The sequence below is a fragment of the Eptatretus burgeri genome, chromosome 15, assembly GCF_056783735.1.
Source record: "Eptatretus burgeri isolate ZD-2024b chromosome 15, Ebu_testis_v1, whole genome shotgun sequence".
NCBI lineage: Eukaryota > Metazoa > Chordata > Myxini > Myxiniformes > Myxinidae > Eptatretus > Eptatretus burgeri.
The window spans coordinates 57,195,815-57,210,814 of NC_140975.1; the positions used below are offsets into that span (position 1 = coordinate 57,195,815).

Below are 15,000 nucleotides of genomic sequence, written 5' to 3' on the forward strand. Positions count from 1 at the left end.
ATATATTTTACTCTCTTGTTTTTCCTTTTTGGAGTTTGAGAGTGAGAGAGCGCACTCAGTTCCACGGTGTTTTTTTTTTTTACCCCGAGGCATTGAGTGTTATTGCGCCTAAGTCATGGCGACCGTTGAGCTGTTCGAGTCTCTAAGTCGGAAAAATGGGTTTTCGTGTACACCACTACCCGAAATCTCAGTTGAAAAAGTTGTTTTGTTTGTCGGAAAATTAATCGGCATGCATAGTGTAATAGCTGCATCGAGAATGAATCAGCGTGTTGTTATCTTCGTCGCTAAAGAGGAAATGGTGGCGCAGCTTGTGGAGTCAGGACTGACTGTGGAGCCGGATATATTCCTCTTCATATCACCCCTCGATGTTCCATCGATGAAGGTACTCCTGTCAAATATTCCTCCCTTCATCAAAAACAAGCAGATTAAAGCTGCTTTAGAACAGTATGGCACCGTTGTTTCAAAAATACCTTTCATTCCTCTTCACTTTAAGGACCACAGTACAAAACATATTCTTTCCTTTCGACGTCAACTATTTATTATTCCAAAGCCAAACATTCGTGAGCTCGACGTGATGTTAAAAATTGAACATGAAAAGTTTACTTACCGCATCTTTGCCACATCTCAGACTTTAGTGTTACAAATGTGGACAGTATGGTCACATGAAAAATGAATGCCCAAGGGGTGTTGAAAAAGAATCAAGTAAAGTTGAAAATGTAAATGAACCTGAGGTCACTGGGGTGTCCACTGAGGCAGGGGAAAATTCTGAAAATCAAAGAAATGGAAAAAATGAGTCTGGTTGGGTGACACGAGGAAAACGAAGGCACCAAAATGCAGTTTTCGTCGAACCTTCTTCATACGCCGAAGCAGTCGCTGTGAAGAGGGTTTCACTCAATAGGAAAGAGAGTAACCAAAATCCTTCAGATGTTTATGCCTGTCCTCTCACATGTGATGACGAGGAGACTATGGAGCTTCAAAACAAACCATCAGTAGATGTCCCAGGTGGGGACGAAACTTGTTCTGGACATACAGTAGGTCGTCATACACTGAAGCAGGACGTTCATGCTGAAGTTGTGTCTAACACCCAAGAACCAACTGTTCAAACCATAGTCACGTCAAATACCTCAGAACTATCTGTTGAAACCATCATGGTTGTGCCTAATACCTCGGAACCAGCAGTTCAGACTACAGTAGAGCCTAATAAGTCAGAGCCATCTGTCCAAACTATAGTTGTGCCTAACACCACAGAACAATCTCACCAAACTGTAATTGCACCGAGTACCATAGAACTGCCTGTCACATCTACAGCCACACCCATTACCTCAGTGACTTTGAAGCAGACACCTGAAAAGTTAGAAAGAAATCTGCTTCCTGAGGATTCCTTTTTCGTGAAACCATTTCCAATGTCTGCTCTATCTGTAAAGAAAAAGGAAGCTGAATTTGAACACGAGTCGTGTGATTCCGATGATACTTGTTCAATATCAGATTCTTCTGAGTTGGATGGTGCAGCTGGAGATTCACAAGACCACAAGGGCTTAAATGGCCCTGCTCCTGCGAAGCTGATCAAGTTCCTCCACAACACCTTTCGGAAAAAAATTAAACTAACCGATTTCTTTCCGGAACTCGATAAATTTATGTTTACCGCATCCCTTATTACTAAAAATCCGGCAGCCTCTGGCACCAATGAATCCCAGGTACACAGATTGAGGAAATATGTAACTCTGGCAAGGAAAGAACTTCAGTAACCAGTACCCACCTATAAAATACTAAAATGGTTCTGTCTCTTGTTTGTTTCAACATAAATGGGGGCCGCGCCCCTATACGTAAAACACATGTTCGACTGTTACTTGATCAAAAGCATATTGATGTAGCTCTTCTTCAGGATGTGCGTTGTGGACCTACTTGTTCTGCAGAGTGGCAAACCACAATAAGGGGTTCTTGGTTTTTCAGTTCCTTTGATTGCTGCAGAGCAGGAGTTGCTTTCTGGTTTCGATCAAGTCTTTCATCGGACCAAATTGTTTTTCACGAATTCATGCAAGGTCATTTGGCTTTTGTGGTTTTTTCTTATGGAGGCTATAAAATCACAATATTAAATGCTTATGTCCCAAGTAATCCTGCAGAAAGAAATGAATATTTTTCCATTCTTGACAATTGCTTATCCCAGATTGATTTTAGTGGTCTCGTGTGCTGAGCTGGTGATTTTAATTGTACCTTGGAGCCAGCTCTGGACCGTAATGGCTCAGAACCTCACCCTGAGAATGCAAAAGGGTTTGCGACCATTTTAGCAAAGTATAATTTGGTTGATGGTTGGAGATTGCAGCACCCCAAAGTTAAACAATAGTCGTGGTGTCAAGCTTCCAATAACAGGGTATCGTTTGCTCGCTTAGATAGATTTTATGTTAATAATGATTTTCGGAACTTCATATTGTCTACGGCAATTTCTCCCTCTGGCTTTTCGGATCACCACTGAGTTTCTTTAAAATTAACTTTTCCATATCTTCAACGTAGGAGTGCCGATTGGGCTCTAAATGTTAGTCTTTTGGAAGACATGGTTTCTTGGAATGCTTTTAGAATCTTTTGGACTTCTCTTTACATAAAGAAAAACACTTTTCATAGCAAGCTACAATGGTGGGAAATTGTAAAAATCCACATCAAAATCTTTTGTTCGCAGTATAAACTTCATCACTCTCGGGATAGTCTTTCTATGATAACGATTCTAGAAAAAGAGGTTTTAGAGTTGCAAAAAAATCCTCTTGAGTTGAACAGAAATCAAGGATTATGTAAAGAATTTATAACTAAAAAAGAGCTTCTTCACAGTCTTGTCAAAGAAAGGGCTAAAGGGGCTTTAGTGCAGCTTAAGATTAAAAATTTGAGTCTTTTTGACACTTCATCAAAGTTTTTCTTCTCTTTGGAGAGGAAAACTAAAACACAACAACAATTATTATCTGTACAATCACCTGAAGGAGGGATAGTAAGTGAACCTAAGATGATTAAAAGAATTGTAGTCGATTATTTTTGTTCTTTATTCTGTGCGAAAAAGATTGATTTGAATGTTGCAAAAGCCTTTATTGAACCTTTACCCAAGTTGTCTGAGTCACAGCGAGCCTCTTTGGAGAGTTCCATCACGCTGGAGGAGTTGGGTCTTGCTCTTTCCAGTATGGCGTCCGGGAAAGCTCCTGGTCTGGATGGAATCCCCTGTGAATTCTACAAAACGTTTTGGGACATTATTGGACCCGAACTTTTGGAAGTACTCAAGGAAAGTTTTCAAGTTGGGGAGCTCCCCCTCAGTTTCCGGCAAGCCGTTGTTTCCTTGTTACCAAAGAAGGGAGACACCCAGTTACCCAGAAATTGGCGTCCTGTCTCCTTACTGACCACCGACTACAAGATTTTTTAAAAGGTCCTTGCCTCTTGCTTAAAATTGGTAGTTCACTCTTTGGTGCATCCTGATCAAACCTGTTGTGTGCCTGGACGATCAATATATGACAATCTTGGCGCTGTTCGTGACATTGTTGATGTGTGTGATCTTCTACATAAAAGTACTGGCTTAATCTTTATTGATCAAGAGCATGCCTCTGATAGTATAGATCATAGTTATCTATTTGCTATCCTAAATGGTTTTGGTTTTGGTCGTATTTTTGTATCATATATTTAGTTGTTGTATCACAATATTTATAGTTTATTCAAAATAAATAATGAGTTGATTCCTCCCTTTAATAATAAGACCAGAGGAATAAGGCAAGGTTGTCCCTTATCCGGACTCCTTTATGTTCTTTCCCTTGAACCCCTTTTAGTTAAATTGTGTGAGAAGCTTGTGGGATTCTCTGTCGCTCCGGACATACCTGCTATAAAAGTTGTTGCTTATGCAGATGATATCTGCACTACAATTCAATGTCAAGAAGATGTATCTGAGCTACTTAAAACTATGAACAATTTTACCCTTGCTTGCTCAGCCAGAGTAAACTGGACAAAGAGTTATGCCTCCTTTTTTTGGATTAGCAATGCATTTTTCCTTCCCAACACTACCTAACAATTTATCCTGGAAGAATAATAGTGTTTACCATTTGGGTGTACACCTTGGTGATGCTCAAAGTATTCAGAAAAACTGGGATGGACTAACAGACAAAGTCTACTCCAGACTTCAGAGATGGAGGGGCCTTCTGTGCAAATTATCATATCATGGAAGAGTTTTAGTTATTAACAATTTGGTCTCTTCCATCTTGTGGCACAGGTTTATTGTCTTGCAGCCACCTGCATGGCTGATTTAGAATATTCAAAAACACTTGATCGATTTTTTCTGGGGTGGTAAGCACTGGCTTCGACCAGGTGTGCTCAGCCTTTCTTGTAATGAGGGGGGTCAAGGGCTTGTTGACATCACCAGCAGGATCATGACTTTCCGCATTCTTTTTGTGAAAAAGTTGCTTTTTAACCACATGCCTTGGGAGAGTTTGACCCTTTGTTTGCTAAAGCAAGCGGGCTGGCTAGGATATGGCCGTGAGCTTTTTTTGCTTGACCTCCTTAAGATCGACGTGTCACCACTTCCTCTGTATATGCAGAGTGTGATCAATGCTTGGCAAGCTTTATCAATGCAACGTGAGGTCACTTCCTTTACTGCCTCGATGTTCTTGAATGAACCAGTTTCCTACAATCCCTGTTTTGCAGGAATCCCATCCTCTAGGGCTTTTGTGCAACATTTTGTGGGGTCCAATATACTTCTTGTGCACAATCTGCTGGCTTTTTCAAAAGAAAGATGGAAATCTGGTCATGAAATCTCCACCATTACTGGGTTGAAATCAATTCGGATAATTGGTCAGCTTTTTTCTGCTATCTTAAAGGCATTAATGAGTTTTGGAGTGGGTTTCAGGAGTCTTTTTCATTTTGTGGATTTGCCCAATCAATATGCCTTCCCTGTTTTGCTTTTGGACTGGGATGGCAAATCTGTACCTTTAAATTCCATTGAGAAGGGGAACCTGTATTCCTTTTGTATTCAGTATATTTTTGCTGATTCAGTTAAAAGTCCTTTCGGGATTCAATGGAAAGAACATTTGCCAACTTCGACCCCTCTTGTCCCTGCATGGAGAGGTTTATATACCCCCCCCCAATTTCTAAACGTTCGGGCGACCTGCAATGGAGATTAGTGCATTGCATCCTCCCTTATAATATCTTATTGCACAAGTTTTCCAATGAGATCTCGGAATTGTGCCCATTTTGTGAAAACAATGAAACGCTTTGTCATGCATATGTAGATTGCAGAAGACTTGTCCCTCTTTTTCAGTTTTTGCATGATATTATTTTAAAGATGGGTCTTTCTTTTTCCATGGTGAAATTTATTTATGGTTTCCCTATTTCCTCTAGTTTCAAATCTGAGACTACTTTGGCCAGGTTTTTGGTGCTGAAGCAAAAATGGCAATTTATAAGACAAGGAAAAAGAAGGTGGAATCTGCGGATGCTTGTTCTTGTGTTTTATTAACCTTTAGAACTTTGTTGTGTCTCGCATTCAGCTTGATTTCTTTTTCTGTTGCAAGTCTGGGAGAATGCAGGATTTTGTTGACAAATGGTGTGTAAAAAATGTTCTTTGCTCTGTTGTAAATGAATCACTTGAGTTTCCTTTCTGATTTAAAATGTATGAATCAACCTAAAATGTTTTTAAAAATAATTGGTCGTTCATCTGTTTTGGTAAAATAATTTTTTCTACCTTTATGATAAAAGCATGAAAAATCAATTCCTCTTCCTCTTCCTCTTCCTCTTCCTCTTCCTCTTCCTCTTCCTCTTTCTCTTTCTCTTTCTCTCTCGTACTGTCATGGCCGCTCCTTGCTTCGTGTCGTGAGTACCCCCTCCTCTGCTGTGCTGTTTGGTGTTTCCACTTTCCCCATTTTTCGTTCCCCATGTGTTCGTTTTTTTTCCTTGTGGACTTTTCCCGTGTTTTGTTTCCTTCCTGTCTGGAGAAGAGAGAGAGAGAGAGAGAGAGAGAGAGAGAGAGAGAGAGAGAGAGACAGACAGACAGACAGACAGACAGACAGACAGACAGACAGACAGACAGACAGACAGACAGACAGACAGACAGACAGACAGACAGACAGACAGACAGACAGACAGACGGACGGACGGACGGACGGACAGACACCGACCACTGTGGTATACTGGATAGAAGATGCTTAGCAGGCAGACACGAGCGGGGGAACAGTCGAGCCGGGCTGTGTTGCACAAGCGCGAGCGCGGGCGTACTTTGCCCGTGGCTCCCCTTTCTTACGTATGCAGCACACGCACAAGCCGGGCGACTACAGCATTACTACAACGCCTCAGGCGGCGCGCACTCCTTATATCCCTTGCAGACACGATGACCACTCCGACCACTCCCACACCACCATGCCCTTCCCCGTAGGCCCGCAGACTACACCACACCCACGGTCTCGTGTCGAGAAAATCGTAGGCCGAAGGCCTGTCATGGCCGCCAGGGGAGGTTTTTCTCGTTCACTGCGACCGTGTTCTTTGTTAATTCTCAACTTTAATTGTTGATTTCTTAGTGTTTGTGAAAACGCCTTATTTCTCTCGATAAGGTTTATTAACTGCGTCATGTTAGCGATAAATTTAACCACGTCATGTCCTTTAAAAGAGTGGTTTATATGATACTACCTGAAAATGAAAAAACACTGAATGTTGTACTCAGTGTAAAAATCCACGGGTTTGAATATAAAATGTTTGCCTCCTCAGAGGTTATGACGTGTTTTGGGTGTGGAGCTTATGGGTACGTGAAGAGTGTTTGTCCCAATGCGGTTTCACCGCAGGAAAGTGGAGGTGCGGTGAGGAACGATTCTTCCTCACCACAAACTAATGGGGAGAAGGTGAATCGGGAGCCGAGCCCTGCCCCCCCCTCCCCCCCGGCTGAGGTGTTCGACGAATTGGACTCGTCCACCCCGACCAGCATTGGAGAGAGGAAGTGTAATCGTGACGTAATTAATCCACCCCCACCTAACGAGGAAGTGAAAGTGGTTGCTTCCTCTCCTTTACCATCCACTGTGCAGGACAGTGTGGACGATATGGAGGTATCTGTTACCGATAACAGGAAAAAAGGCCAAAAGTGGTCAAATGTTAATGCCTTTGATGCTAAGGAGCAGAATAAGGTCCAGATCGTGTCAGGCTTGGTGGATCTCCAAGGGACGTCTGACATTGGAAATCCCTTGGTGGTACCAGAGTCGTGTGCGGATGTGGAAACTTCGCTTGTTCCCCTGGCCGACTCTGAGCGGGACACAGAGAACGGTGAGGTATCTCAGGATGTTTTAAGTGTTTGTCCTGTTAGCCAAACTTGTTCAGACGAGTTAATAGCTATGTCTGACGGTGATGGAGAAATAGATAAAGGGGAAAATCCCTGTGAGTTAAATGTTAACCCCTCCCTCACAGATGATGATGTAAGGGTTATAGAGGGGAAGGACATGGACAAGGCAAATTCGGAGGGGTCCGTAAACAGAGCAGAACTTTCTTCTGAGCCAAAAGTAAGTGTTCCACAAGTAATAGGAGAAGCCATAGATGAAGTACTTGATTCAGATGAAACCTCTTCGACCCCACATTTCAGTGCTTTAAGCTCTCAAGAGGATGAAGGGGGAAATGACACAACCTTAGTGTCTCAAGAAAATGTGATTAAATTCCTGGATGATACATTCAGGAAAATATACGTAAAATCAAAGATTACTTCCCGAATTTACACGATTTCATTAAAACTGCAAGGAGTATGATTCGTGATCCTTATCAGGTTAACATGTCAGATCCTCAATTCCAAAGGTTAAGGAAATGTGTTACTCGGGCTGGTAAAGAGCTTCAAGAATAACTAACAGAATGGAGATAAAAGTAGCATCCCTGAACATCAATGGAGGCCGCAATTGTGTGCGTCGCCTCCAGGTATTTCAGCTCTAACAAAATGAAAAAAGTTGATGTGCTAATGCTACAGGAGATGCATGCAAATCAGTCTTCTGAGGATGAGTGGTGTAAAATCCTTAAAGGTTGTCTCTTTTTCTCGAGTGTGCTTGTTGAGGCCAAGGCTGGTGTGGCAATAGTGTTGCATCCTCGACTCCAGCCTTCGGAGATAACTTGTAAGGAAATTTGCAAAGGTTATTTACTGTCTGTGCAATTTGTCAGTAGTAACCTAAAGATTTGCATGACAAATGTTTACTGTCCTAGTGCTAACTCTGAAAGAGGTGCCTTTCTGTACAAGTTGGCAGAGTTTGTAAGCACCATTGACTTAACCATGTTGTTGTGTCTGGGGGGTGACTACAACTGCACCCTCAACCCACAACTTGATCGGAACACTTGTGAGCCTCATCCACCCAGTGCAAGGCCTTTGGCACAGCTCGTCAAAAAGTTTAAACTGGTGGATGTGTGGCGGGTACAAAACCGTAATATCCGTCAGTATACATGGGTTTGTGCATCAAGAAATGTTTTGACGATGGCTCGCCAAGAGAGATTTTATGTTGATCATGAAATGGTAAACATTGGTAAGAACTCTTATTTAAGGCCGTCTGGTTTTTCCGATCATCACATGATTGTTATGGTGTGTGGCTTTCCTCATCATATCTGTGGAAGTGCATATTGGACTTTTAATTTGAAACTTTTACAAAGTGCACATTTTATAGAAGCTTTTAAAATGGTATGGGAAAATGTGAGTCACAAAAGGGTTCATATTTGAACTTAAGACAATGGTGGGATTGCACAATGTCCCAAATGAAATGTTTTTGCCAACAGGTCAGGTCAGGTCAGGTATGGGAGCATGTGCCAGAACAGCACGTCGCTGCGTCCACTTTCCGCCGGTACTCCAGGGGCCTCCGTCTGGCCATCCCCCAGGCAGATGCCAGGCCCATCCCCATCTCCTTGAGATGATGGTCAACCTGTTGCAACCATGAGGCACGTAGTCGACCCACTGGCCTCCTCCACTCATGAGACTCCCTCGCTGAGAGAATCTGGTGAGCAGGATCAGAGTCAGGAAAACGAGCCACATGTCCATACAGCCGCAACTGACGCTCACGGACTATGCAGGTAACAAATCTCATCCGAGTCTCTCTCAGCAACCGCTCGTTGGACAAAAAATCCGACCAGCGATAGCCAAGGATTCTCGGAAGAGACCTGGTACCAAAGGAATTAAGTCTCCGTCTCAGATCCTTGGTCAGAGTCCAAGTCTCGCACCCATAGAGCAAGACTGGAAGTACCAAGGACCTGAAGACTCGGACTTTCGTCCTCCCGCACAGGTACCGGCAGCGCCACACCCCATGATCCAGTGAATCCATGACTCCCCAGGCCCGACCCAGACGTCTATTGACGTCTGACTCGCAGCCAGCAGAGACATGAATATCACTGCCAAGGTAAGTGAATCTCTCCACGACCTCAACATCCTCACCACAAACAGACACAGACAGGACAGCAGCATCCAAGATGTCACCGAAAGCCTGGATCTTAGTTTTGATCCAAGAAACCCGTAATCCCAATGGCTCCGACTCCTCATTCAGCACCTCGAGGGCCCCCAAGAGGATGTCTAAAGTCTCTGCAAAGATGACTGCATCATCTGCAAAGTCAAGGTCCGAGATCTTGACATTCCCAAATGACGCACCGCAACTTGATCTCTCCGACATCCTCCCTAGAATCCAGTCCATACAAGTGCTGAAAAGTGTGGGGGCAAGTACACATCCCTGAAGAACTCCAGTAACAACTGGAAATAAGTCAGAGATGGTACGACCACACTTCACAGCACTCTCAGTAACAGAGTAGAGTTCAGACATCAGATCGATCAGTTTTGGTGGCACCCCACGAAGACCAAGAATCCTCCAGAGGACATCCCGATTCACTGAATCGAACGCTTTACAGAGATCAACATAGGCTGCAAGCAGCCCCTGCCGAAACTCTCGTCTGCGCTCGGTGAGGACACGAAGTGCAAGGATACGGTCAATCGTTGACCTCTTTGGTGTAAAGCCTGACTGCTCTGGACGCTGGAGCTCAAGCAGATGGTGGCGAACCCTATCGAGAATTATCCGAGCAAAGACCTTGCCCGGCACTGAGAGCAGCGTCACCCCTCGGTAGTTGTTGCAGTCTTGGCGATCACCCTTCCCTTTCCAGAGAGGGACAACAAGGCCCCTCTTCCATTCAGTTGGGATGATGCCTGTGTTCCAGGCAGAGCACAAAACTGCATGCAACGACACGAGTGCAGCATTTCCACCAGCCTTGAGAAGTTCGGCATGGATGCCACAGATCCCTGGAGCTTTGCCCCGTTTCAACTGGTTCACCGCAGCCCGTGTTTCCACAAGCGTAGGTGGACCACAGTTGATTCGAGGGTCAGCAACAGGGATTGTCACACCCTTGACGTCCAACTCGACAGTTGGGGGATCAGCCTGGTACAACCGCTCAAAGTAACCGGCCCAGCGGGCCTTCACTTCAGACTCCTCTGTCAAGAGCCTACCACTCTCTGCTCGAACTGTAGTGCTCCGAGGGATGGGCTTGGATGAACGTAATGCGCGAATTCCCCTGTAAGCGGGACGAGAATCACCTGTCCACAGGTGATGCTCTTCCCCCTCACAGATTCCTCTCACATAGGCCTCCTTGTCCACCCTCAGTGCACGTACAGTTTTACGCCTCAGCTCCCTGAACAGCTCAGCTCTGCCATTCAGCCTGGCCCTGCGACTCTGGTCAATGGTATCCAGTGTCCCTTGAGAGACAAAATTCTTCTTTGCCCTGCGGTGAGCTCCAAGGCATCCACCGGCAACATCAAAGACGGTGGTCTTGAAGGCGCTCCACAACTCTTCAGGACCCCCCAAAGCACCCAGACCCCCCAAGTGTCCACTCAGCCTGTTCGCAAACTCCTTAGCTACTCTCTCATCCCTGAGCTTGGCAACATCCAGCCTCGGCTGCGATGGTACCATTCTCCAGGATTTAAGGTGCAGCTTTAGAGTTGCTACAACAAGCCTGTGGTCAGTATTGAGGAACTGAGCACTCCGGTGGACCCTGCAGTTCTGGATCATCCTCCAACGACCGTCAATGAGGACATGGTCAATCTCCTTTGCCACACCGCCAGCGTTGGAATACCAAGTCCAGCGATGAGCTTGTGGGCGCCGAAACCATGAACCAGCCACCCTAAGTCCATGACTTCTTGCAAAGTCAAGGAACTTAGTGCTATTCTGGTTCATAGTTCCTGACCCATGGGGACCAACACACACCTCATAACCGTCCCTATCAGTTCCAGTCGATGCATTGAAATCCCTCAAGACTAGAAGTGTATCTCGTCTGGGGCACTGATCAACCACAGACTCGAGTGTGGCGTAGAATGCATCCTTCACGGTGAGATCACTCGCCTCAGTCGGAGCATAAACAGAGACCAGGGAAATGACACCTAAGGAGTGACGAATCCTTAATCTCATAATACGCTCGTTGACCGGTGTTACCTCAATTATCATTGGGGTCAGCTTATTGGACACAGCTACAGCAACTCCTTGGGTATGGTTAATATCAGAGCGACCAGACCAATAGTAGGTGTAACCACCCACCATTATCTCGCCGCAATCCGGTCTCCGAACCTCAGAGAGAGCTGCAATCCCGATGTCCAAACGCTTGAGCTCAGATGATAACAGAGACAGGTGATCATTCTCTCTTAGGGATAGGACATTCCAGGCACCCACCCAAAGGGACCGCCTCAGGTTAACCCAAGGAGACCGCCGTCTGGTGGACGACACCTCAGCACCACTCCGACACACTCTCCCGCAATCTGACCCAGGGATGTTACCCCGTGGTTTCCCTCCTATCAAAGATTGGGGGTCCCGAAGGCTTTGCCCCAATCCCGTCATCCGGTGAGCTGCCCTGCGAAGGGAAGCTGCACAGGAGGTACTCCCACGGAGTGGGTTTTCAGATTTTTTTGCGTTTTTGCGTTTTGCGGAATGAAGGGTTTTACGGTGGCCGGAGTGCAAATCCTGCCACCAACCTCCTAATAATAATTGACCCAACTGCAGGAGGACGTCCGCAGACACAGTTGGGCACTAGATATGGATGGCCGTTGGCTCACAAGGAGCTCCTCCGCCCTTTGACAGGTTTTGTTTTTAATCCTGCTGGGTGTCCATATCCAAACACCCTCCTCACCAGAAAACCTGGTGGGGGAGACGGTTTAGTCGCCGACAACCCGACCATGGAACAGGTTAGTACAGGTTTACATGGTACCTGTAGCAGGTCACAGATCGAACCTGACCTGACAATGACCTATTATTTGCCAACAATACTGCTCTTACAGCACATACAACGCTTTTGGTGTGATATCTGCTTTAAAAAAACGATGTACTTATCTGTGAGCAGAAAGCTGGATTGTCTAGCATGAATGTCCAGCAGTTGTAGGAGAAAAGGACCCTTCTGGCTGAAATGCTGAAAGAGCGGGCGGCCGGTGCATTCGTCCGACTGCGGAACGAAAAATCCAACTTGACACAACAAACAAAGGGTTCTTCAATTTGGAAAAAACGGTCAAAGACCTCTCAACAAATCCTTGCTTTGCGCTCTTCTGGTGGTGATTTGTTGACCTCCCAGAGTGATATCAAGCATGAACTACAAGACTATTTTTCTAAACTCTTCGCAAAAAGCTGTGAATGAGGAGAATAGGAAGCTGATGCTTGAACAGCTCCCTTCTCTGTCTGAAGACCAACAACAATTGCTTGAGCCTGGCATTTCTCTTGGAGAACTTACTGCTGCACTCAAGGATAGCAAGGACGGCCTTCCGGCTGAATTTTATAAGGCTTTCTGGGACATTCTCGGCCCTACTCTTCTTGAGGTCTTTCAGGAGAGTGTTGAACAAGGTAAATTGCCATTAAGCGGCCGGAGGGCAGTTTTGTGTCTCCTTCCGAAGAAAGGAAATCTACATGAGACCGCAAATTGGCGGCCTGTGTCACTCCTCAACACGGACTATAAAATATTGTCAAAAGCACTTGCAACCCGTCTAAAGGAAGTCATCTCTTTCTTGATTGGCACTGATCAATCGTACTGTGTTCCAGAACGTTCCATATACGATAATATTTTTTTGGTGAGAGACTTGATCAGTCTCGGTCGAACTACATCTCCTGGTTTTGGTTTATTACTTTTAGATCAAGAAAAAGTTTTTGACAGTGTTAACCATTCATCTTTGTTTGATGTATTAAGGAGAACAGGGTTTGGGGAAAAATTTATTTGGGGAAAAAAAATATATATATTCCAGACTCCCTGGTTTTTTTTGGGGGGGGGTTTTTTTCTTCGGTATGACGGTTATGATTTAAATCATTGAGCGGCAACTTTTAATTACATTATATTATAACCGCACTAGAAATTGAAGTGTCAACATGACCGTCATACCGAAGAAAAAAAAAAAAAAATAAAACAGGGAGTCTGGAACACTGACGTTAACCATTACCTCGACGTGTTTCGACTTATGAGTACCTTACAAGTAACGTGTGTCAACGATGGCGTAACGTGCCGACAACACGTTACTCATAGGTTAGAAATAAGTTTCGGGTACGCCAAACATTACCTCGACGTGTTTCGACTTATGAGTAACTTACAAGTAACGTGTGTCGACGTGTGTCAACGATCGCGTAACGTGCCTATAACTTATGGCCAGCATTATGCGGAACGTGTGAGTCATACGCTGGCATACGTCGGGAAATTTCAAGCATGGAAAATTTGTCTAACAGCTACATGAACTACGACGTATGCCATTGTACTACGACGTATGCCAGCGTGCTCTTAACGTATACAAACTTCCCCATACCGTATTCGACGTGTGCCAGCGATTTAGCCCAATTTTGCATACGTCAGGCATATGTTGGCTAAATCGTCAAGGTGTGACAGGGACTTTAGAGGTATCATACGATGCCGAAAAGTTTGTATATGAGCCATTAGTTCGGAATCCTTTATTCTCTAGAATTTCAACCTCCAGGTCGTTTATGCATTGTTTCACCAGTGTTGGAATAAACAGAGTGCGAGACCTGTTGCAGCCATCCTTGAATGCCTGGCTACCTGTAAGCTCACTTTCATTAAAAACTGGTGTTCGTTCTGCTCATATTGTGGAAAATGTCTTGAAAGCAGTAATTCAAACCTTTCATAGACTAAACATCGGGTGGACTGGTGTGGATTTAGTGGAAGACTCACGTCTCTATTTCCCTGAAATTCAAATTGCCTCAAAAAAACAAGAGGGTGTGTTCTCCTGAAACTTGGAGGAAATTGGTGTGTTTCACGTCATGGGGAAAACGGCTTTCCACAACATATGTCTGGAAGCATATATACCTGGTTTTACAAAACTGTTGAAAAATCGGTGGAATGAGACCTTACCTGCTGGAGCTTTTTTAACTCCAGTGTGGAACAAAATGTATAGTTCTCCAACTCTTGGGTGAACTGGATACCTGAGTTGGAGACTAGCACATCAAGCCTTGGTCACACAGACATTACTCCATAAGTTTAATTCTTCTGTTCTAATTTCTTGTCCATTTTGTGATTTTATTGAAAATGTTATCCACGTTTTCATTGAATGTAAGAGATTGGTACCCCTCTTTCTCTTCCTTCAACAGCTTTTCTATAAATTTAATTTGGTTTTTTCCTTTCCAGTCTTTTTTTTATGGAATCAGGGGGGCTAATAAAAGTAAACCAGTCCTCTCGTTTTTGTCTTTTCTGTTGGGCATTGCTAAACTGGCAATTTATAAAACCAGGAAAGCAAAATTGAAGGGGAAAAAGGCAAATGTGCTTTTGTGCTTTAAAGGTATGGTTTCAGCATGAGTAAAAATGGAGCAGGCTTATCTTTTGAGCCTGGATATTGTGAGTGATCAGTGGTATACTGATGAGGTTTTGAGTCTTTTCGTGATGGAATCTGTTTGTAAAAGTGTAAAGTATACTTACACTTACTTTTTGCATATATGTATTACTCTGTGGTGGTTTTGACATGAACAGACACCCTTGTTAACCTCCGCCATCGAAGATCGGAGGTTACTGTTTTCACCCCTTTGTTTGTTTGTTTGTTTGTGAACAGTATAA

At 44.4% G+C, this 15,000-nt stretch overlaps 2 protein-coding genes across 5 annotated transcripts in view; both read left to right on the plus strand.

Annotated features, from left to right (window-relative positions):
- The window catches only part of LOC147012248 (uncharacterized), a 15,862-nt gene extending 10,271 nt beyond the window's left edge, over positions 1-5,591 (plus strand). The window contains exon 2 of the mRNA XM_085856134.1: positions 238-5,591. Within this exon, the coding sequence (XP_085712260.1) occupies positions 663-1,745 (1,083 nt within the window). The 5' untranslated portion in view covers positions 238-662 and the 3' untranslated portion in view covers positions 1,746-5,591. The remainder of the gene's footprint in view (positions 1-237) is intronic.
- The window catches only part of HAAO (3-hydroxyanthranilate 3,4-dioxygenase), a 97,793-nt gene that overhangs the window by 20,237 nt on the left and 62,556 nt on the right, over positions 1-15,000 (plus strand). Inside the window, exon 1 of one of the 4 annotated variants that reach the window (XM_085856132.1) lies at positions 7,186-7,254. The exons of the other annotated variants lie outside the window; for them this stretch is intronic. Within the exon in view, the coding sequence (XP_085712258.1) occupies positions 7,201-7,254 (54 nt within the window). The 5' untranslated portion in view covers positions 7,186-7,200. Of the gene's footprint in view, positions 1-7,185; positions 7,255-15,000 lie in introns of those variants that run through there. 4 annotated transcript variants of the gene reach the window in all.